Here is a 21,062-nt window from a genome sequence, read left to right on the forward strand (position 1 = left end):
ATGCTTTGGAAAATTCTTGGAGATACTGAAGCAGTTGTATGTGAACATCCCGTTCACGGAGGTTCTCACACAGATGTTGACCTATGCAAAATATCTGAAGGAAATCCTTTCAAGCAAAAGGAAGTTCAAGGAAACGAAAGTGGTCGAACTCAATGCCCACTACAATGCCATTCTACAGAACAAAATTCCTTAGAAGTGTGGGGATCCTGGCAGTTTAAAAACATTATACCTTACTCGTTGGGTAGCGAAAATTTTGACAAAGCCTTGTGCGATTCAGGTGCATCTATTAACTTGATACCATTATCAATGTTCAAGAAATTAGAAGGAGAGCTAGGAGTGATCAAATATATGCTGGTATCCTTGTAACTAGATGATCAGACCGTGATCATACCGGGGGGCATAATTGAGGACATTCTAGTAAGGGTAGACAAATTTATATTCCTAGTAGACTTCAACGTGGTAGAATGGAAGTGAATAAGATGTACCTCTAATCCTAGGGAGAACATTCCTTTGCACTTGCCGGGCTATTCTTGATATATATATAAGGGGCAACTCATGCTATGAGTGGGAAACAAAAAAGTGGTGTTTCAAATGAAGAGAATGATGAAATACACATGTGATGAGGCATCTGCCTATACTTATCTCAAACTAGATGTGGTGGGAGAGTTAGCTGAACAACACAAGATGGATAAGATTGTAGGTGATTCACTAGAGAGACGCATTAGTTAATCAAGCACAACAGAGGATGAAGATCCTGAGATCAAAAAGGAAGTAAGAGAACGGGTGGTAGATGAAGAAGAATTCGAGAAAGAAAAGAGCAAGCCGAAGCTGGAATTGAAAGTACCTCCGACACATTTGAAATATGCTTTTTGGAGACTAACAATTTTCCCGTAATTGTTGGTGTTGATTTGATAGGTGAACATGAACACATTCTTGTGGAGTTACTACAGAAGGATAAAAAGGCAATTGGTTGGAGTATAGCCAATATTCAGGGGATCAGCCCCGCAATCTGCATGCACAAGATCCTATTAGAAGAAGGGAGTACACCAGTGGTGCAGCCTCAGTGCAAATTGAACAAAAATCTTAAAGAGGTGGTGCAGAAAGAGATACTCAAATTGCTGGATGCAGGTATAATATTTTCCATCTCTGACAATCAATGGATTAGCCCCCTACAGGTTGTGCCCAAAAAAAGGGGGCATGATGGTGCTAAAAAATGAGGACAACGAACTAATTCCTACCAAAACAGTTACTGGGTGGAGAATGTGCATAGATTACCGGCAATTAAATGATGCAACAAGGAAGGATCACTTCCCTCTTCCGTTCATTGATCAGATGGTGGAGGAAGTAGTGGGGCGCTTATATTACTACTTTTTTACATGGATATGTAGGGTATAATCAAATACCCATTTATCCCGAAGATGTTGAGAAAACCACCTTTACATGCCCGTCCGGAATTTTTGCATACCGGAGAATTCCTTTCGAACTATGCAAGGCACCAGATACTTTCCAGAGGTGCATGATGTCAATAATTTTAGATTTGAATTGGAAGTGTCTGGAGGTGTTCATGGATGACTTTACTCTATTTGGATATGACTTTGAATATTGCTTGAGGAACCTCGAACTTGTTCTGAAACAATGTGAGGACACTCACCTAGTACTTAACTGAGAAAAATGTCACTTCATGGTTAAGTAGGGGATAGTCTTGGGCCATAAGGTCACAGTTGAAGGTATTGAGGTTGATAGATCTAAAGTAGATGTGATAGTCAAGCTCCCCCCACCGAATTCAGTGAAGAGCATAAGAAGTTTTTTGGGGCATGCCGGTTTCTATAGAAGGTTTATTAAGAATTTTTCTAGCATTACCAAGCCCTTAACTGAATTACTTGCCAAGGATATGAAATTTGTATTTGATGTGGAGTGTCTCAGAGCATTCGAACTGATCAAGGAAAAGCTAGTGAGTGCCCCCATAATGGTGACTCCTAACTGGAGTGAGCCTTTTGAGATAATGTATGACAGTAGGAGCAATGCTGGGGTAGAGGAGAGCCATTTACTATGCAAGCTGGACCTTGAATGATGCTCAGGTGAACTATGTTACTACAGAGAAGGAGTTCTTTACAGTAGTCTTTGCTTTTGACAAGTTCAGATCCTATTTGTTGGGAAGCAAGGTAATAGTGCATACCGATCACTCAGCACCGAACTATTTGCGAGTAAGAGAGAGTCCAAATCGCATATGATGTGGTGGGTATTATTGTTGTAAGAATTTGATCTAGAAATCAAAGACAGGAAGGGCACAAAAATCAAGTGGCTGACCACATGTCACAATTGGAGAAACCACCTGTTGAAGCGGTGGACATTCGGGAAGAGTTCCTAGATGATTAGATTTGTTCCATTGCAGTAGTCTCTGATAGACCACCATGGTTAGGCGACATAGCCAACTTCTTGGCTAGTGGGTAACTGCCATACGACTTGACCTCCGATCAGAAAGAAGCTGCAAAGTGAGGTAAAAGGTTATTTTTGGAATGACCCTTTGTTGTTTAAGCTGTGTGCGGATGGTGTTATTCAAAGATGTGTGCCTGGTGGAGAGATGGCAAGCACTCTGTCTCACTACCATAATGGAGCAGCTGGAGGACACTATGGTGGAAATCGCACTGCAACAAAGGTCATGGAGAACTATTTGAGTGGAACTATTGAAATAAGGAGAAAGGTGCATTGTTTCGAAAATAATAAGAGCCACTTGAATTGTTACACCCTGCAATATTATGATGATGTTACGTCCTGCAGTATTATATTACGATGATGTTATGCCTTGCAGTATTACATTACGATGATATTAAACTTTGCAGTATTAAGTTAAGATAATGTTGCACCCTACAATATTAAATTATGATGATGTTACACTTCACAGTATTAAGTTACGACAATGTTGCACCCTGCAGTATTACATTATGGTAATGTTATGCTTTGCAGTATTAAATTACGACGATGTTGCACCTTGTATTATTGTACATTGAATTTATCGTAAAGACGTTAACATCAGTTCAAGGGAAAGATTATTTGGAGATTATAAGGATTATGCTATTTCAAACAAGTGATGAGTAAATTCGTGAAGGTGAGAGGGGAAGCAAGTCGAAAAAAATGAATTTCATTGAAATTTGGCATTTTGGAAAAAAATAGCTAAATTACCCGATATTTATGGACTAGTACCATACAAGGTACCACATGACCATGGTAGTAAATTATATAAGGTATATGAAAAGTAAGTAATATTTTAAGTAAGTTGAGAAAATTCTTAATTATGCGGGTAATTAGTTAATTACCGGGTAACGGGACATTACCTAATTAATGGGGATATATTGGATAAGTATTGTATAGCATGATGTGGCAGCCACATATTCAAAGAAAATGACCCATGTTAAAAGTTGAAAGGTGGCACTTAAGTGCCATTTGCATGTTTGATTTAAATGACTTTGCACCATATTCAATGTAAGGTGACTTACGTACAAGCTACCAAGACCTTAAATGGTTGATTTGTGGTCTTTATTAAGCTTCTTCCTAATTCCAAACAATTGCAAGAATAGAAGATTACACTCCAATAAGAACGAAAGATTACACAAGAATGGATATTAATCTTGAAACAAAAAAAATTCCAACAAGATATCTTAGCACCGTAGCAACGTGAGATTTTGCGATTCTAAAGGAATACGGTGTAACCTTTACCAAGTATATCATACGGATTTTTCCCTACTTCAAGTATGTTAATGTTATCCCTTCTTTATTTTGGCATAATTCATACGATGCAAACGAAACGTGCAAATGCACAACCTTTATAAATAACTCTATTCATAGAAATGCTAGAGATGCTTATGTTCTTGATTCTCCATGTGTCATATTATTCTATCATTTGTTCATGGGTCTCAGAAAAATACGTATGTTAAAAAATTTTACTTCATGATATTATTCAAAGGCATAATGGTCTTATGACACTCCACGAGATTTTATTAACGTACGTTTCATGCATTGTATTCATGTACATTGACCCATGACCATATGGTATTATATACGCGTATTTATGTGTGTGTATATATATATGTGTGTGTGTGTGTGTGTGTATAGGATATGGGAAAGGTTATGGCGTTGTATACGCACCACCACCTGATCAGCTGGTATACGTTGATGATTTTGCCCACAGTGACCAAGATGATATGATGGGATGCCCTCAGAGGCTGATGACGTTATGAAATATGTACCTATGCACGACATGACATTTATACGCATATGTATGATACGATAATTATTTCATGATTTACAAAATTATTCAGACTTACAGGTGGAGTCATTTACTCTATATTTCCTCCATGTCTGTTATGTACCTATTTATGTGCCTTACATACTCAGTACATTATTCATACTAACGTCCCTTTTTGCTTGGGGACGTTGTGTTTCATGTCCGCAAGTCCCGATAGACAGATCGAGAGCCCTCCAAGTAGGCTATCAGCTCAGCGGAAGATGTTATTGCACTCCATTTGCTTCGGAGTTGCTTGTTTGGTTAGTATGAGTTAGATGTGTATTGTTTGGTATAGCGGGACTCTGTCCTGACCTTTATGAAAATTATGAATTCTTAGAGGCTTGTAGACAGATGTCATATACGTAAAAGATTGTATGGCCTTGTCGGCCGATGTTCAGTGTTCAAGTGGTTATTTAGTCTTAGAGGCCCATATGGCTAATGTATAAGTTGGCATTACCTATTGCATTCTACCTATTTCACGGTAGCCTCGCCGGCTCAGTTATATGATAGTATGACATGAAAGATACGTTATGTTAGTACTTGGTTGAGTAAGGTACCAGGTGCCCGTCGCGGCCCATCGGTTTGGGTCGTGACATGAATTGAAAAAGAAAATAAAATTTTTTGTTGTATTGTTGTGCAAAATGTTCTTTGATAAGTGGTAACTCTTGATGCAATTGTTCTTAGAGAAGTATGGAGTTAATGTATATTAATATAAAAGGTGGAGCTATGGTTTGACAGGAGTGTGGGGTTTAGAATGTTAAAGTGTATGTATTAAAGTGCTTAGAGAGGTGTAGTCACTCTTATATCCAAATGTATGCTACTACAAAAAATTAGAGAGTAGTTCCACACATAATAGACATTAAGAACAATTAGGAATTCAAAATAAAAAGAATTCACTCTCTCAGAAACAACATTTATATGCCACAAAAAGATGTATCATAGGCTTGCCCGTAGTGTACTGCTCTACTAATTGAGCTCATTTAGTCAAATATCAAGTAAGACTTTAATTGGTTGTAATATAGGCAACGAGCACTGGATTCACGAAGGAAAGTAATGCTTGAACCTCTGTGTTAGAATGAGTGAGCGGGTTATAAATAATGTGTGGTGCTTTTGAGTCAAATCTTGAGGTTAAGATGTTACAATATTGTACTTAATCTGTTTTAAAGAGTCTTGGTGTGATGAGTCATGAGAGTTGTTGAAAAAGGTCGTATTTTAGGTGAAGTGTAGTTTGATTGCTCGAGGACAAGCAAAGGTTTAAGTGTGGAGTGTTGATGGTAGGCTATAATTGTGTATTTTGGCCATTAATTGCACTTTACTAGTGTTTGAACTTTAAATGGTATTATTTTGCACTGAGTATATTTTTTTGCCTTGTAGGAGTGACTCCGAGTTACGATGTGGTTGTGGAGCTAATTCGAGCTATTTTGGAGCTTCGAAATCTGAGTAAAACCCCAGGTATTAAGTTGGGATCGTGTTCGGGGATTAACGTACAATAGTGTACTTAATGGGAGAAATGAAAAGGTGAGCAGGAAGCTCAACCAGGTGCGCGACCGTGCATGAGACCCTTCCACCGCGCACTTATGCATGCAAGTGAAGCAGTACACTACCAAGGTGTGCGGCCATATGTGCGATCACACCTCCAGGTGCGCGGCCGCACACATCTAGTTTCGGAAGCTTTTCTCAAGCCTATTTTTGTAATTTCGGAGGTGACTCCTTTTGACCTATATGAATCCTAGCTCGTCTAAAAACAGGGTGTCTTGACTTTTAGAGCAGTTTTTGGGAGAGAAGAAGGCAAGGAAGTAATGGAGACGCAAAATACTTGATCCAATTCATTCAATACGAAAGTGGGTTTGAATTTGGGAATTGTAATGTCTTCTTGTTCTTCTAATACTTTTGTGATGAATAACTTCTCCACTATGGAGTAATATTTCTTAGGGTTATTGACGGATGTTGTGTTTTGACTATTGTTTTGGGTTTATTCTTTGTTAATTGCCCGAATTCATTGAATGGGTATTAATTGAATTGCAAGGCTAATTGTAGTTTTACTTAAATCAAAAAAGAAGTGTTGCTGCAATTCGCATTGTGCCGTATTGTTTGGGTCGATTTTACGCCTCTCATAGGTAATCGAAAGAGCTTAGAGAGTTATCAATTAACCTTGTTTAGAAGAATATTCAAGAGGTGTTCTTTGAAATATCATTCATTCATTGTATTTGTGCATATGTTCATAGGACCTGTTATTAGCTTGATTAAGGGAACTTTCATTCATTCGGAAGAAGAATTTGAATCCCTATGATAGCCTAATCATCTGTTGAAATCGAAGGAGTCAATAGAAGTTAAGAGTGAACTTAACATAGAGTTACCCAGAAAAATAGGTGATCACATATCTTGTCACAACCCGTACTTCTCACCTTGATATTCAATCATTGCTATTTAGTCATTAAATTGCCATTAGTTCTTACGATCGATAAAATCTTAGTTTTATTAGTAGTCGATAATAACATAAATCAAAAGTTATTATCCTGGATAGGTTAAGCAGAAGATTTATTAGAACATTATTTAAACCAATCATTGTGGAGATGATTTAATACTATACTATCTTTGACTAGCGATCTTAATTTTTATACACCAGTTTTGTGCTCGTCAGGCTCTAGGTTTGAAAAAGATATGTTAGTATTTGTGTATTGCAAAATATTTTGGTTATTGTCGTATACTCATCAATGAATTATTATTGATATTATGTATGCATGTGATGATATCCTTTTGAAGGATATAAGTGTGTCGGACAAGTTGCGAGATCGGCTCTCTCACATGAGCGATCACCTCTGACGTCGAGGAACGTACAGAGATAATACCTATTAAAACCTTGATTAATGGAAGGTCATATATATTTTTGAATAGAATGGTCGGTCTTGACTAGAGTTCAGACTTATGGATTTCATAATCCTTAATGACTTGTTTTGTAAACTAGATACGAGTTTCTCTAAGAAATTGGAGATGGGGGTTATTGGAGTGAGAAACTCGTGTTAGACATCTAAGGTGTCTAGATCAAGATTTGTACGGTGTTGAATGAGTAAAAGAATGAGACACACGCATCAGTATAAGGTGAGAACACTGTAACATGTGTTTCATACTACATGTGTTAGCGACCAATGGGATAATAGAAGAATGATCCCTGCTTCTTCATTGTGTGAGATTCCAAAAAGTTATACTAACTTTTATTGAAATACCCTATGACATTTTACTATTTCTTGAAGTGCTAATAATTTTTGCTACTTTAGCGTGTCACTAATAGCCATGGGTGATTCGGTAATGCAGTGTATGTCTAGGAAAGCAGTTGATTTGGAATGGATAGATTCGAGTAGAAAGGGAAGCCAACTACAATAAGTAATTTAACTTTTATCCACAGGTCGACCATTACACTTATCATGAGGGTATCAAGTGTAATTGTAGTTACAATGTTATACATGAACTCGAGTTTACCTCTTTTGAGGATGAGGGATATGATAAATAGTCACTGGAGTAGCAAATGATATCTGGGGTATTGCAAGTAATACGATCCTCATGTTAATAGTGAATACTTTCCATACGTAATTGAATTTTTACGTGGAGCCTTTGTACGACCTTGATGGGTTTAACATGTTATAGCTCTTGATGCTCGCAGGTCACACGAACTATTTGTTTGTATGAATTACGTGTATTATTGCCAATGATACTAGTTTTGAGTCAGCCCATCATGAGCGAAGTGGAAGATGTTGGATATTGGATCGTGGGTCTCTCTATGTGGGCTGACCCAATCCAATACCCATTTATAAGAGATAGATTTTAAGGATATTACCATAATCACGGTTAATAAAAAGAGGTTCAGGAAAAAAACCATTCCTCCCTCTCTCTATAAGAAACACACAGTTTCTTTCTTTTATTTGGTTCGTTTGAACTAAAAATCATTCTCTTATTGTATACGGTAAAATCCAAGGGATCGATTTTATGATCATTTCAGGGCTCCAAAGATGTGCCTCTTAAAACCCGAGGAAGGGCTCGAAGTGCGATCTCATAGAGTCTCTAAAATTCTTGACTCAGAGTCAATACAGGTCTATGGCGGCCATAGAAAAATGGGGAGTTCCCTAGGCACTTGATGGGAGTTGGCAGGTTGGCATGCGCACGTACTGAGGCATTAAATAGTTGTATCAATATCATATCTTGGTAATAAATGCACTAGTACCATACTAGGATTCCCATCATATATAAAAGGGATCCTTGCCATTTTGTAGACATCTGTTGCTCAATATTGAATACACAAGAACATTTTCTCTACTCTCTAACATATTCTCTTGATCTCATTACTTGCATTTATTACTTATATTCATTGTGTTTCATTTATTGTTCTTCATTTATTGCTTATTATTGACAATAAAGAACCGTCATTGATTCTATCATAACTATTAATCCACCCTCGATAGCTCCCAGCCGAACATCAGACTCGACCCCGAGGCCCCGATTATTAACCAGTCGGTTTGGTTATCACCTTGTTTTCTAACTCTTATTTTGTTTTCAAGTCTTTCATTTAGCATCTATTGCCAAACAACTAGCATAAAAATAGATCACGTATTTTTAGAACTACAAATCAAATTTAATTGTAATTACTATTTTCAAGGTAAAGAGTTTGGCGCCCACCGAGGGGCTAAAAATAATAGTGATTATTTTTTTGCTGGTTCACTCCATAATGCAAGTTATCCGTAATGCCAAAGCCGATCCTCGCAGATACGGTCTCACGCGATGCCCAGCACCTCGATATAAGCTCCCACACTAATAGGAGCGTACACCAAGGAGACCAACAAGAAGTTCAGAAAACCCCATCTAGGGAAGAATGGGAGGTTAGCCTTCACGTTATTTTTGAAATGTTACAGGCACAACAGCTGGTGATTGCTCAGCTGCAAAGTCACTAGAAAACTCCTAGCACGGTAGCACCGGGAATGGCTTTCCCAGCCGAACAGGTACCGGAAATATCAAGTAACAATGGGTCGGAAGACGACCCCGCCCTCATAAAGATGCTCGAGGACCTCACAAAGAGGATTGAGTTAGGCGAAAAGAAGATAGAAGCCAACGACAAGAAAGTATAGACCTACAATTCTAGGGTCGATCAAATTTCTGGCGCACCCCCAATTTTGAAAGGTGTAGATTCAAATAAGTTTGTACAAAAGCTATTCCCACAGGAAGTAGCCCCGAAACCTATTCCAAAGAAGTTCAGAAAGCTCGAGCTACCAAAGTATAACGGAACCTCGGACCCCAACGAGCACGTCACTGCCTACACTTGTGCAGTGAAGGGCAACGACCTAAGGGACGACGAGATCGAGTTCGTACTGCTGAAGAAGTTCGGGGAAACACTCTCGAAAGGGGACATGATGTGGTATCACAACTTAGCTCCTAACTCTATAGACTCATTTGTCATGCTGGCAGATTCTTTCATAAGGGCACATACTGGTGCTATCAAGGTAGCTACAAGGAAATACGACGTCCTCAAGATCAAGCAAAGGGAGAACAAGATGTTGCGAGAGTTCGTATCTCGCTTTCAAATGGAACGCATGGAACTACCACTGGTCTCCGATGACTGGGCGGTGCAGGCCTTCACTCAAGGTTTGAACGAGCGAAGCTCGGTAGCTTCGAAGTAGCTTAATCAAAACTTAGTCTAGTATCCCGTCATGACTTGGTCGGACGTCCACAATCGATACCAGTCAAAGATCAGGGCCGAAGACGACCAACTAGGAGCCCCTTCGGGCTTGGTATATCCTAGCAGGCTTCCGGCAAAAGGAGCCAAAGCCAAACAAGGAAAGATACCAACCATACAATGAAGATAGAAGAAACGCCCCAAGGCGCAACATACCCCGCAATGATCGGAGGATGCACTAAGGCCAGAATCCTCGGGGACTTGCTAACAGAGCTGGATTCGATAGGCATACAGGGCTGACAGAGGCGCCCCACTTATCGGAATACAACTTCAACGTTGATGTTTCAGACATCGTGTGCACTATCAGTAAAATAAGAGACACCAGGTGGCTAAGGCATGTACAATCAGAAGATTGCCGGCAACTCCGGGAAGAAGTAGCCCGACTACTCAGCAAAGGTCACCTCCGAGAGTTCCTCAGCGACCAGGCCAAAAATTAGTTTCGGGAAAGAGAGGCGACCAAGAAGAACGAAACAAATGAGCCGCAACATGTCATCCTCACCTCCGAGAGTTCCTCAGTGACCGATCCAAAAATAAGTTTCACGAAAGAGAGGCAACCAAGAAGAACGAAACAAATGAGCCACAACATGTCATCCACATGATCTTGGGAGGCATCGATGCTCTACAGGAACCCATGATCAGAAGAACAAAAATATCCATCACCAGAGAAAAGCGAACTCAAGGTTACACACCCGAGGATGCTCTCACATTCAGCAACGAGGACTTTGAGACCTTGTCTCAGCCTCACAACGACGCACTGGTAATCTCTTTCCTTGTAAATACATTTCAAATTAAATATGTACTTGTAAATCCAGGTAGCTCGGCCAATATCATCAGGTCGAGGGTGGTAGAGCAGCTCGGACTGCTTGACCAAACCGTTCCCGCCTCTCGAGTCCTCAACGAATTCAACATGGCGAGCGAAACAACGAAAGGGGAAATCACCCTCCCAGTCAACGTGGTCGGCACAACCCAAAATGCCAAACTCTATGTCATCGAAGGAGACATGAGATACAACATCTTGTTCGAGAGGCCATAGATACACTGCATGAGAGCAGTACCATCCACCCTCCATCAAATGATAAAATTCCCGACGAAGGACGGGATAAAAACCGTCTACAAGGAACAACATGCGGCAAAAAAGATGTTCACGGTGCACGATGTGGCACCGACACCAATACCTCCACCACCGAAGGAGCCAAAGTATAATCAAACATTAAAATAGCGATAACAAGTTGCATTCTCGGTAATGCTATATTCTGGGCCGGGGCTGGGCCTAAATGGGCCAAACGGGCCGGGCTTAACGGGCCTGGGCTCTGGCGGTCCCGGGACTCACGGTGTTGGGCTTCATGGACTCAACGGGAGGAACCAACCCGTGACGAGCCTAAGCTCATATGGTCCTGGGCTAAACAGGTCGGGCTCGTGGGCTTAGCGGGCCTAACAGGCTTTTTTATTTCCGGGCTTTTTTTAAAAAAAAAATTTTGTTTAAGGCAATTTCTTGTAAACCATATCATGGCTATATAAATAATATATATGTAATATATATGTAGAAATCTAATTATTAAAGTGCTTGACAAAAAGTAAAATAACAAAACAATAGTAAAACTAAATTGCCATGCATAATAAATTAATAATAAAGTACAAACATGAAGCATAAATACGTGTAATTTTAAAATAACATAAATTGTTGAAATATCTTAAAGACGAATTTGCGGATAAATACCATCAACACAATACGTTATATGCCTCCTTAAAATGCCTGTGGTACACCCTGAACAAAAATTTAAGACTCTTCCACAGTTCTTGCATTTTAATATTTGGCCTTCTTCATTTTCTTCAAGCACTTCATAGTAGTGCGAAACAAATAAGCGCACTCTTTCCAAACGAGGCATGATGTAACTTGAAAATTAAGATTGAGACTTGAAGTCTTGAAAATTGGAGATTGAGAGATTGAGAGAAATTTAGATTGAGAAATGAGTATTGAGTATTGAAATGAAGAAGAGGGAGGGGGTATTTATAGTGTTAGAGAAGGTTAGTTTTGTAAATTGAAAAAAAAAACGGCTATTTGTGCAATATGGCCGTTGGTGGTCATTGGGGGTGGGGCCCTTATTTTGAATTTTGAAATATCTTGTTTTGTAGTATATATAGTATACTAGTATAGTATATAATATATATATATAAAATTCCCGTATATTTCGAATCTTTACTGGTCGTGCGGACTACCGCCAACCTTCAAAGGTACTGAAACAGCTAGATCTGGATGGTCGTGCGGACTACCGCCCGCCTACCCTGATCCTGGTGTAGATGGTATCAGAGCCTAGGAATTTTCATGGTAAATATGTAATAGATATGAAATATTCAACATAGATATGAAGCTTTTGGAATGGATCTGGGAGAAACAAGTACTAAAGGTACTAGACTTGAAGAGGTAGATATACCTCAAAACCTTGATTTATTAAATAAATGGACAATTCCTAAAGTTTCTATAAAAACCATTTATGATTATGGTTGGTTTGATAAACTTTCTTCTAAACAATTGATAAAAACGACTGAACAGTCTTTAGCATTAAATTCGTCTGAACAGACTATTCGTTTGTTAAACAAACACGATATAGATTTATATAAACATCATTATCATTATCTGCATATTGGTATGGTTCAAATTGCATTTAAACTGTTAACCCTTAAAGGATTACCAGAGACCTTTTTAGCAGCTCTTAGAGATGCTAGAAATCTGAATTTCAGACAGTCTCTGATGGGTTCGATTGAATCTACAGTGGCCTATGGTCCAGTATACTTTAATACTAAACCCAATCTGCAATTATCTCTTTCTGATGTTAATATTCTTGATGCCTTGACTTTAAATGTGAAAACGCATGGTTATAATTATGCGCCTGGTTCTGAACTTATATGTCTGTCTTATAAGATTTATTTCAAATTGTTATCTACTTTGAATCCTAGATGTAAGTTATACGATACATCGGATCAGACCATACTGGTAGAAACCAAATTTTGCAAGGTCCAAAGTCACCACTAGGAGACTTATTAGGTGGGAAGAAATTAATTTTCCAACTACTTGGACTTTAAATTCGGTTATATCCCCAAGTCAAATTACTAACGACTTGTCGAATACTGAATTTTCACATGTTACTCAAAATCCGGATGGTAGGATTTGTATTCAATTTGATGATAAGTCTACTATTTATAATAGACATTCGTTTTCTAATCATAGACTTCTACCTGCTATTTAACATATTTCTCCTGTTGAACCAGTCTACGGTCCAGCTCACAATCGTGCAGCCTCTTTACACACTATTACTAGTAAAGTTAGTAATAAGCTTGTCGAAAGAGTTGAAAGGATTAAAGTTAACCCTCAAACAAATATTGTTCAGGACAATGACAATATTTCTGATAAGGATATTCCTTCTGTATCCGAGATGGATTTCGACCCCAATAGTACTTAATGATTCCACACCAAATTGATTTTAGCCCCGGTTCTCGGGCAAGAAAATATATTCAAAAGGAATTTTTTAGTGATAAATGAAACCAGTTTAAAACATGGTTTTTCGATACTTATAGCAAAGATGATTTGAACAATATTTCTCAAGAATTTTATGAAACTTGTGCCCTGCATAATCAAATTATGTATTTTGTTCCTTGGTTTATAACAACTTATTTGACTCTTTATATAAAGGTATTAGAAAGATCTTATAAAGATGGGAGTGGTAATATTACTAAAGTCATTTATCCTCCTCAGTCCCCCTTTATTTTACCTAATAATACTGGTATTACCTTCACTGCCTTTCAAAAATTTATTGATGATAACGTTGCAGCTATTAGTATCGCAGAAATTAATAAATTGATTTCTCAAAACAATTATTTGGGTTTATATGTAAAGATTTTAGGAGAACATATTGGTTCTCTTGATAAGAAACTGGATGATTTGACTATTTTAATAAAGGAAATGAGTACTAAGAAAGGACCAACTGATATTGCCTCCATTTCGGGAAGTAAAACAGTTGATCAAGCTATTCTTACTCATATTCAAAGACCTCCCGAGATTCAGGATTTTAAATTTAAATCTCTTGATGACTTAGCACAACTCCTTGATAAAAAGCTTTCTGGTTTGAATGTTAGACCAATTGATTTATCTAAAAAATTTGCTGATAGAATTGAGACCGTTTCTGATTATAAAACTGAGACATGGTCAGAGTTTAATAAACTCAAAGGTATAGTTAAACTCAATAGTAGGTATGCTGACAGACCTAGGATGCAAACTTACTATTATCCCCGTCCTACTCCTCAAGATGTGTTGATTGAGGAACGCGATTGGAATCAGACTAATACGTCTTATAGCGGTTCCGAAATTTATGAATGGAATCTTGATGGTTTAACTGATAGACAATTAACCATTCTCGTACATAGAATGCTTATGTATTCGACTATCTGCAAAAGTGTTAAAAATACGGATAGAACTATTTGCAAAATGATTATTGCAGGTTTTACTGGCCAACTTCGTGGCTGGTGGGATAATTATTTATCTGTTGAAGAAAAGGCTTTCGTTATTAATGCTATAGCCGTAGACTAGGGTGTTGATAACATAGGTATGGCTCTAGTTAAGGGTAGAGAAGATGCAGTGTATACCCTTATCCTTACAATTTTAGAGCATTTCAATGGTAGATTTACCTCAAATCATGAGACCATCAGAACCTTACTTAATGGGCTTAGATGTAAGACCCTTAGTGAATTTAGATGGTATAAAGATACTTTTATGAGTAGGGTTATGGAACTTACCCGAGAATAAATATGAGCATTGGAAAGCTAAGTTTATAGACGACCTCCCTTCCTTATTTGCTGAAAGAGTAAGGAAAGTATTAAGGGGTAGTTACGGTGAAATTCAGTATGGTAATTATACCTATGGTAAACTTATAGGTGTATGTACACAATAAGGATTAAACTTGTGTAATGAGCTAAAGCTTTCTAGACAGCTTAAGATTGATAAGCTTAAAGAGAAATCCCAATTAGGTGACTTCTGTACCCAGTTCGGTTTACCCGGAACCTCTACTCAAAGTAGGAAGAAGAAAAACAGATATCATAGGTATCCTCACCCGGATAGCCCGTATAAGAAGTCTAGATATAGGCATAAGGAAGAGCGTGATACTAGAAAAGCGCATCGGAAATCTACTCGATTTACGAAGAATAGATCAAAGAGAGATCTCGCTGATATTAAGTGTTATAAGTGTGGAAAGTTTGGTCATATTTCTCCAAATTGCAAGCTTCAAAAGCTGAAAACCTTAGAACTCGATGATGAGTTACGCGATAAGGTTTATGGCTTGTTATACACTTCAGGATCAGAATCTGACTATTACTCTGAGACTGAATCTGAAGATGAAGTTGATTAAATTGATTTATCTGATAGTGATAAAAATGTTGATACTTCTTGCACTGCTTGCAAAGGTGATATTTGTACTTGTGATAGTGACGAATTTTATAAATTGCAATCACAATTTCATGATTTAAATATGAAAACTATTACATCGGATAATGTAATAGAACTTTTAAAAGAAGTTACTGATGAAAAACTTCGTGAAAAAATTATTTATTTAGCTGCAAGTTCTAGTTCTAGTAGTTCAAAACCTTTTGAAAAATACAATAACGAATTTGAACATTTTGTGCCTTATTCTTTGTCTGCAATTAATAAACGACTTCATAAATCCAGTACGCCTAGCAGAGATGCTTCTTTTGATGATTTAAAGGAAGAAATTGAAAATTTGAAAAAGGATATTAAGTCTCTTAAGCAAAATCAAATGATTTGCGATCACCGAATTACTCAAATTGAGAAAAATAATTCTCTACCTGAATTTTCGACTAAAGGAATTTCTGAATTTTCTAATGATAAAGGAAAAGAAATTTCTGATCTATCTGAAGAAAAATCTGATATGTTTTTAGGTATGATGCAAATTATTACTGCACATAAATGGTATATTAAATGTACTATTTTGATCGATAATAATTTTTCTATAACTGATGTAGCTATGATTGATAGTGGTGCTGATGTAAGCTGCATTCAGGAAGGATTAATTCCAACTAAATATTTTCAAAAGACCACTCATTTGGTTAAATTTGCTTCTGGTCATGCTTTAGATATAGAGTACAAACTACCAAATACTCATATTTGCCAAAATAAAGTCTTAATTCCTCATTTCTTCTTTTTGGTAAAAAACCAGTTATACCCTCCGATTATACTTGGAACCCCTTTTATTAATGCTATTTACCCTTTTAATAACATAGATGCACAGGGTTTTTCTGCTACTTATCAAGATAAAAGGATAAGTTATTCTTTTGTTACAGATCCCGTAACTAGAGATATTAACGCCTTGATTAATATGAAACAAAGGCATGTTGATTCATTACAATTAGAAATATTAAGCATGAATATATTCGATACTTTACAATCTGCTAAGGTTCAGCAAAAGATTAAATTGATTGCTGAAAAGATGGCTGTTGATGTTTGCGCCAATCACCCTAGTGCCTTTTGGAACCGAAAAAGGCATATTGTAACTCTTCCTTACGAAGAAAACTTCTCCTAGGATGATATCCCTACTAAATCTCGACCTTGCCAGATGAATACTGAACTAGTTGAATTCTGCAAAAATGAGATTGACAGCTTGTTACAAAAGGGTTTGATAAAACCCTCAAAATCTCCTTGGTCATGTTCTGCCTTTTATGTTAATAATGCTGCAGAAAAGGAACGTGGTATTCCTAGATTAGTTATAAATTATAAACCATTGAATAAACATCTAAAATGGATTAGATATCCTATCCCCAATAAAAGGGACTTGCTATCTAGATTATATGACGCCAATATATTTTCAAAATTCGATTTAAAATCTGGATATTGGCAAATTCAAATTTTTAAGGAGCATACTTATAGAACTGCTTTTAATGTTCCATTTGGGCAATATGAATGGAATGTCATGCCATTTGGTTTAAAAAATGCCCCTTCTGAATTTCAGAAAATTATGAATGATATTTTTAACCCTTATCTAGATTTTATCATCGTTTATATTGACGACATATTAGTATTTTCTAAAACATTGGAGATGCATATTAAACATCTTGATAATTTTAAGAAAATTGTAATACAAAACGGTTTAGTAATTTCTAAACCAAAAATGAGTCTATTCCAAACAAATGTTCGATTTTTAGGTCATAATATTTACCAAGGAAAAATTACCCCGATACAAAGATCGATTGATTTTGCCTCAAAATTTCCTAATGTTATTACTGACAGGACTCAATTACAAAGATTTTTGGTAAGTTTGAATTATATATCTCCTTTCTACAAAAGTTTATCTCGGGATTTAGCCCCTTTATATGACAGGCTGAAAAAGGATCATAAGCAGCCTTGGACTGACCAGCATACTACGTTAGTCAAAAGTATTAAACAGCGTGTTAAGTCTTTACCTTGCTTAACTCTTGCTAATCCTATATGGCAAAAAATTATCGAGACCGATGCGTCCAACGTTGGCTACGGTGGAATTTTAAAACAAGTGAATCCCAACAATAAGAGTGAATACCTGATAAGATTTCACTCTGGTAAATGGACCGAAGCCCAGAAGAAATATGCTATTGTGTCTCATGAAATGTTGACTATTGTTAAATGTGTTTTAAAATTTCAAGACGATTTATATAATCAAACAATCTGTTAAATACATGTTTGACAAAGATTTCAAACATGATGCGTCTAAGTTAATATTTGCTAGATGGAAAGCTCAGCTAGCACCTTTTGATTTTGAAATTCAATACAAAAAAGGAATTGATAATTCCCTTCCGGATTTCTTATCCCGTGAATACCTTGATTAATTATGAATTTTTATACGACCTTTCTAAAAGAAGAAATATTAATTACTATCCTTAAAGTGGTTAGATTAAATCGGGATCTACAAAGTCTCATAATTGATTTGATAATTGAAGAGATCGTTGATAACCAGATTAAATATTATAATCATATTGAATTTATTAAGAATTCATACCTAGACTAATATTATTAGGGTTGATATGCTGGATTATTACCTCTCAGAGTAAATTGACTTGTTATTTGTGCAGAATGGACCCTTCATGGGCCACCAGAGGCAGAGGTAGGGGAAGATCTTCCCCTAATAGATCATATTCTCAAGGATCGTCATACGGATCCTCATCAAATTCTCCAGGGATACAGGCAGGGAAAAAGAGTTTAATAAACTCAAAGGTTTTTCATAAAGGAGATTCTTCATCAGGTCCGTCTATACATCTGGATGATATTCCAGAAGATGATCCATTATATGGTCATCTACAGGCATATTTGGCTTCCAAAAAGCAAAGTAATACATTTGCTTCAATCGCTAGAGAAGAAGACAACGATGATATTAAGTCTTACGAAAAATTACCAAAGAAAGAAATGATATTTCTCCTAGAAAACTCTGAGATTCAGAGAAAAAACGAACCATGGAAGATATTCCAGAGATATATGATTAATGGATTATACTACCCGGGTGAATCATATAAAATCCACACTTATTATGAGACTATTCTAATCAGTACAGGTAGTGCAGAATTCCAGCACTTTTCGGGTTATAACACAAATGAAAACGTTTATAACTTTTCAAAAATCATTATCAAACAGATTATATCTGTTGAAGAATGGGGAATTTCAACAATGAAAGAAAGGCAGATAAGCCTTAATAAATCACCTATGAATTTTACTTATTGGGATTATATCCAAGCATTTGATAGAGTGCTTTATTATAACAATGAGAGGCATAAACATACTTGGTTTATTAAAGTATGTGCAAAGGTATTTACAGGACCAATTCCTAACTGGTTTTTAAATTGGTGGTCATACCACAGTCCCACAATAAAAATCCTGCCTGAACCATTCCTTAAGTTATACAAAGAATGGGCAAAAGTTTCACCATTCCTAACCGAGTTATATCACGCAGATCATATTTGTTGCCTAGAGAAAATTGATCAAATTTGCTTCTTTATTGAATTCTCTATCCCATGGATTCATAAATGGACTCCTGAATTAGGTTTTACGGAGGAACAAATCCCTTGCTTATATAGGGTATTTTACAATAATTTTTGGGACAAATTGATGAAGAATGATCCCAAGACAAAAATATTATATGGACAAGAATTATTGGATTCTATTAATACACAAATCCAAGTATACTCGTCCACTCCACAGAAGAAAATATTTGATGATAGCTCCGTCAAACATATTGCTCGAAGAATCTCTATTCAAGACGGAGATAAAACCGAATTAGTAAATAAATATCTGGAAGAAGTAAAAAGAAATTTACTTCAAACTTTGAATCAATGTGAAAGATCAGACACATTAATGCACAGTGAAACAAGTGGCGATGATATCGCAGAAGAAGATTCACAGCCGATGCAGCCAGAAATAATATTATCTGACAAAGAGAAAGAAAAGGTGGAAAAATTCCTCCAACAAATGAACGATTTAGACATAAGAGGACTTTGACTAAAGCCGCCGAAGACTCCACACAACAGTAGATACACTGTTCCCAACAGTAGATACACTGTTCCCAACAGTAGAAACACTGTATAAGGGACCCAGATGTGGGACCCAATATACTATTTAAAGATTCTTTATGTTTTTTTTCCTTATTTAAATAGAAGATCTCTTCATTTGAAGAGGCAAGTCGGAAAAATCCCCTCTCTCTCTAATCTCTCTCCCTAAACTCTCTCTTTTAAAGTGTTTAGCTTATTAGTTTTGTAAATCAAGTTGAAGATTAATAGAAGTTTTGAAGTTCAGTTCATCTTCAGGGCCTTGCTTCCCGGCCTTAAAGGTATTTATTTTATTTTATTATATAGTATTTTATATCCTTATTTTCTCTCCCCAGCCGTGACTATGTCCGGCTAAACGGATTCATATCTATATTGAAAAACTAATTTCTCTTGCATATTAACCATGAAGAATCCAGACTCTTTCAAAATATAAAGGAATTTTAATATAGTTTCTTGGCTTGGTTCTAAGATTGTGGTACAGTAGACTCTGGTACTACTCTTATTGGCTTTGCCTTAGTGGTTACGTCTAGCCAGCTATGACATTAAAGCCCGCTGAAGTTGTCAAAAGGGTTATCCCTTTCACAGTTAGAACTGCTAGACACATGGGCTCAATAAGAGTATATATCGGACCTAGACAGGCCCCTTGCTTGGGTAAAAGGATAGATCCTTCCATACAGTCATTAAAACTATAATAAAATTCCCGCCTACCCTGATGTTATGTATATATATTATCTTATAAATTTTCTTGTAGTATATATTGTATGTTATGTATATATATATATATATATATATATATATATATATTCTTGTAGTATATATTGTATGTTATGTATATATATTACCTTATATATTTTCTTGTAGTATATATTGTATGTTATGTATATATATTATAGCTTATAAATAATTGCAAGTTAAAGACAAAAAAATATTGCAAAAAGATATTCAAGGGCATGTCTTATAATTTTTATTACCAAAAATGGTATATATTTCTTAGTCTTCCTCCCCCAATGGAATGAGCACAACAAGGTACTAATACCACCATTAAAAGGGAAAAAACTAAAAGAAGATATGCCAAAGTACAAGGTACACCATAATCTACATTGTATCTCTAACAAATTTTATAAATCCTTCAAGGTTCGGAGGAGGTTGCGTTGGTGGTGGTGGAAAAGAAGCTTGTTCATAACCACTTCCGGGCGAAGCAGCATCCTCCGCAAGTTCTGCCATCATTTCTTCATAAGCTTCATCTATCGCCGGTTGTGATTCCGTAATTCCAAAGTTTCTTCTTTCCGAGCGGATCCAATCTCTGAACAATACAGATTTTTCCAAGATCTCCCTCATTGACGCTCTATGATCACCTATTTGAAGTCTTGCTTGACTGAAAGCGCTCTCTGATGCAACAGTTGAAGCTTGAATAGATAAAATATCCCGAGTCATCCTTGCAAGAACCGGAATATGTTTTTCCCTTGCCTTCCACCATTCCAAAAGATAAAAAGT

General features: G+C 36.7%; 1 protein-coding gene across 1 annotated transcript; it reads left to right on the forward strand.

The window, feature by feature from the left end:
• LOC138872230 (uncharacterized) lies at positions 1-2,376 on the forward strand. The gene is made up of 6 exons (XM_070150390.1): positions 1-354; positions 951-1,128; positions 1,247-1,389; positions 1,694-2,029; positions 2,079-2,162; positions 2,281-2,376. The coding sequence occupies exons 1-6, from the start codon at positions 1-3 to the stop codon at positions 2,374-2,376; spliced, it is 1,191 nt and encodes a 396-aa protein (XP_070006491.1).
• The last annotated feature ends 18,686 nt before the right edge of the window (positions 2,377-21,062 follow it).

The sequence above is a fragment of the Nicotiana sylvestris genome, chromosome 1, assembly GCF_000393655.2.
Source record: "Nicotiana sylvestris chromosome 1, ASM39365v2, whole genome shotgun sequence".
In the NCBI taxonomy this organism is placed as follows: domain Eukaryota; kingdom Viridiplantae; phylum Streptophyta; class Magnoliopsida; order Solanales; family Solanaceae; genus Nicotiana; species Nicotiana sylvestris.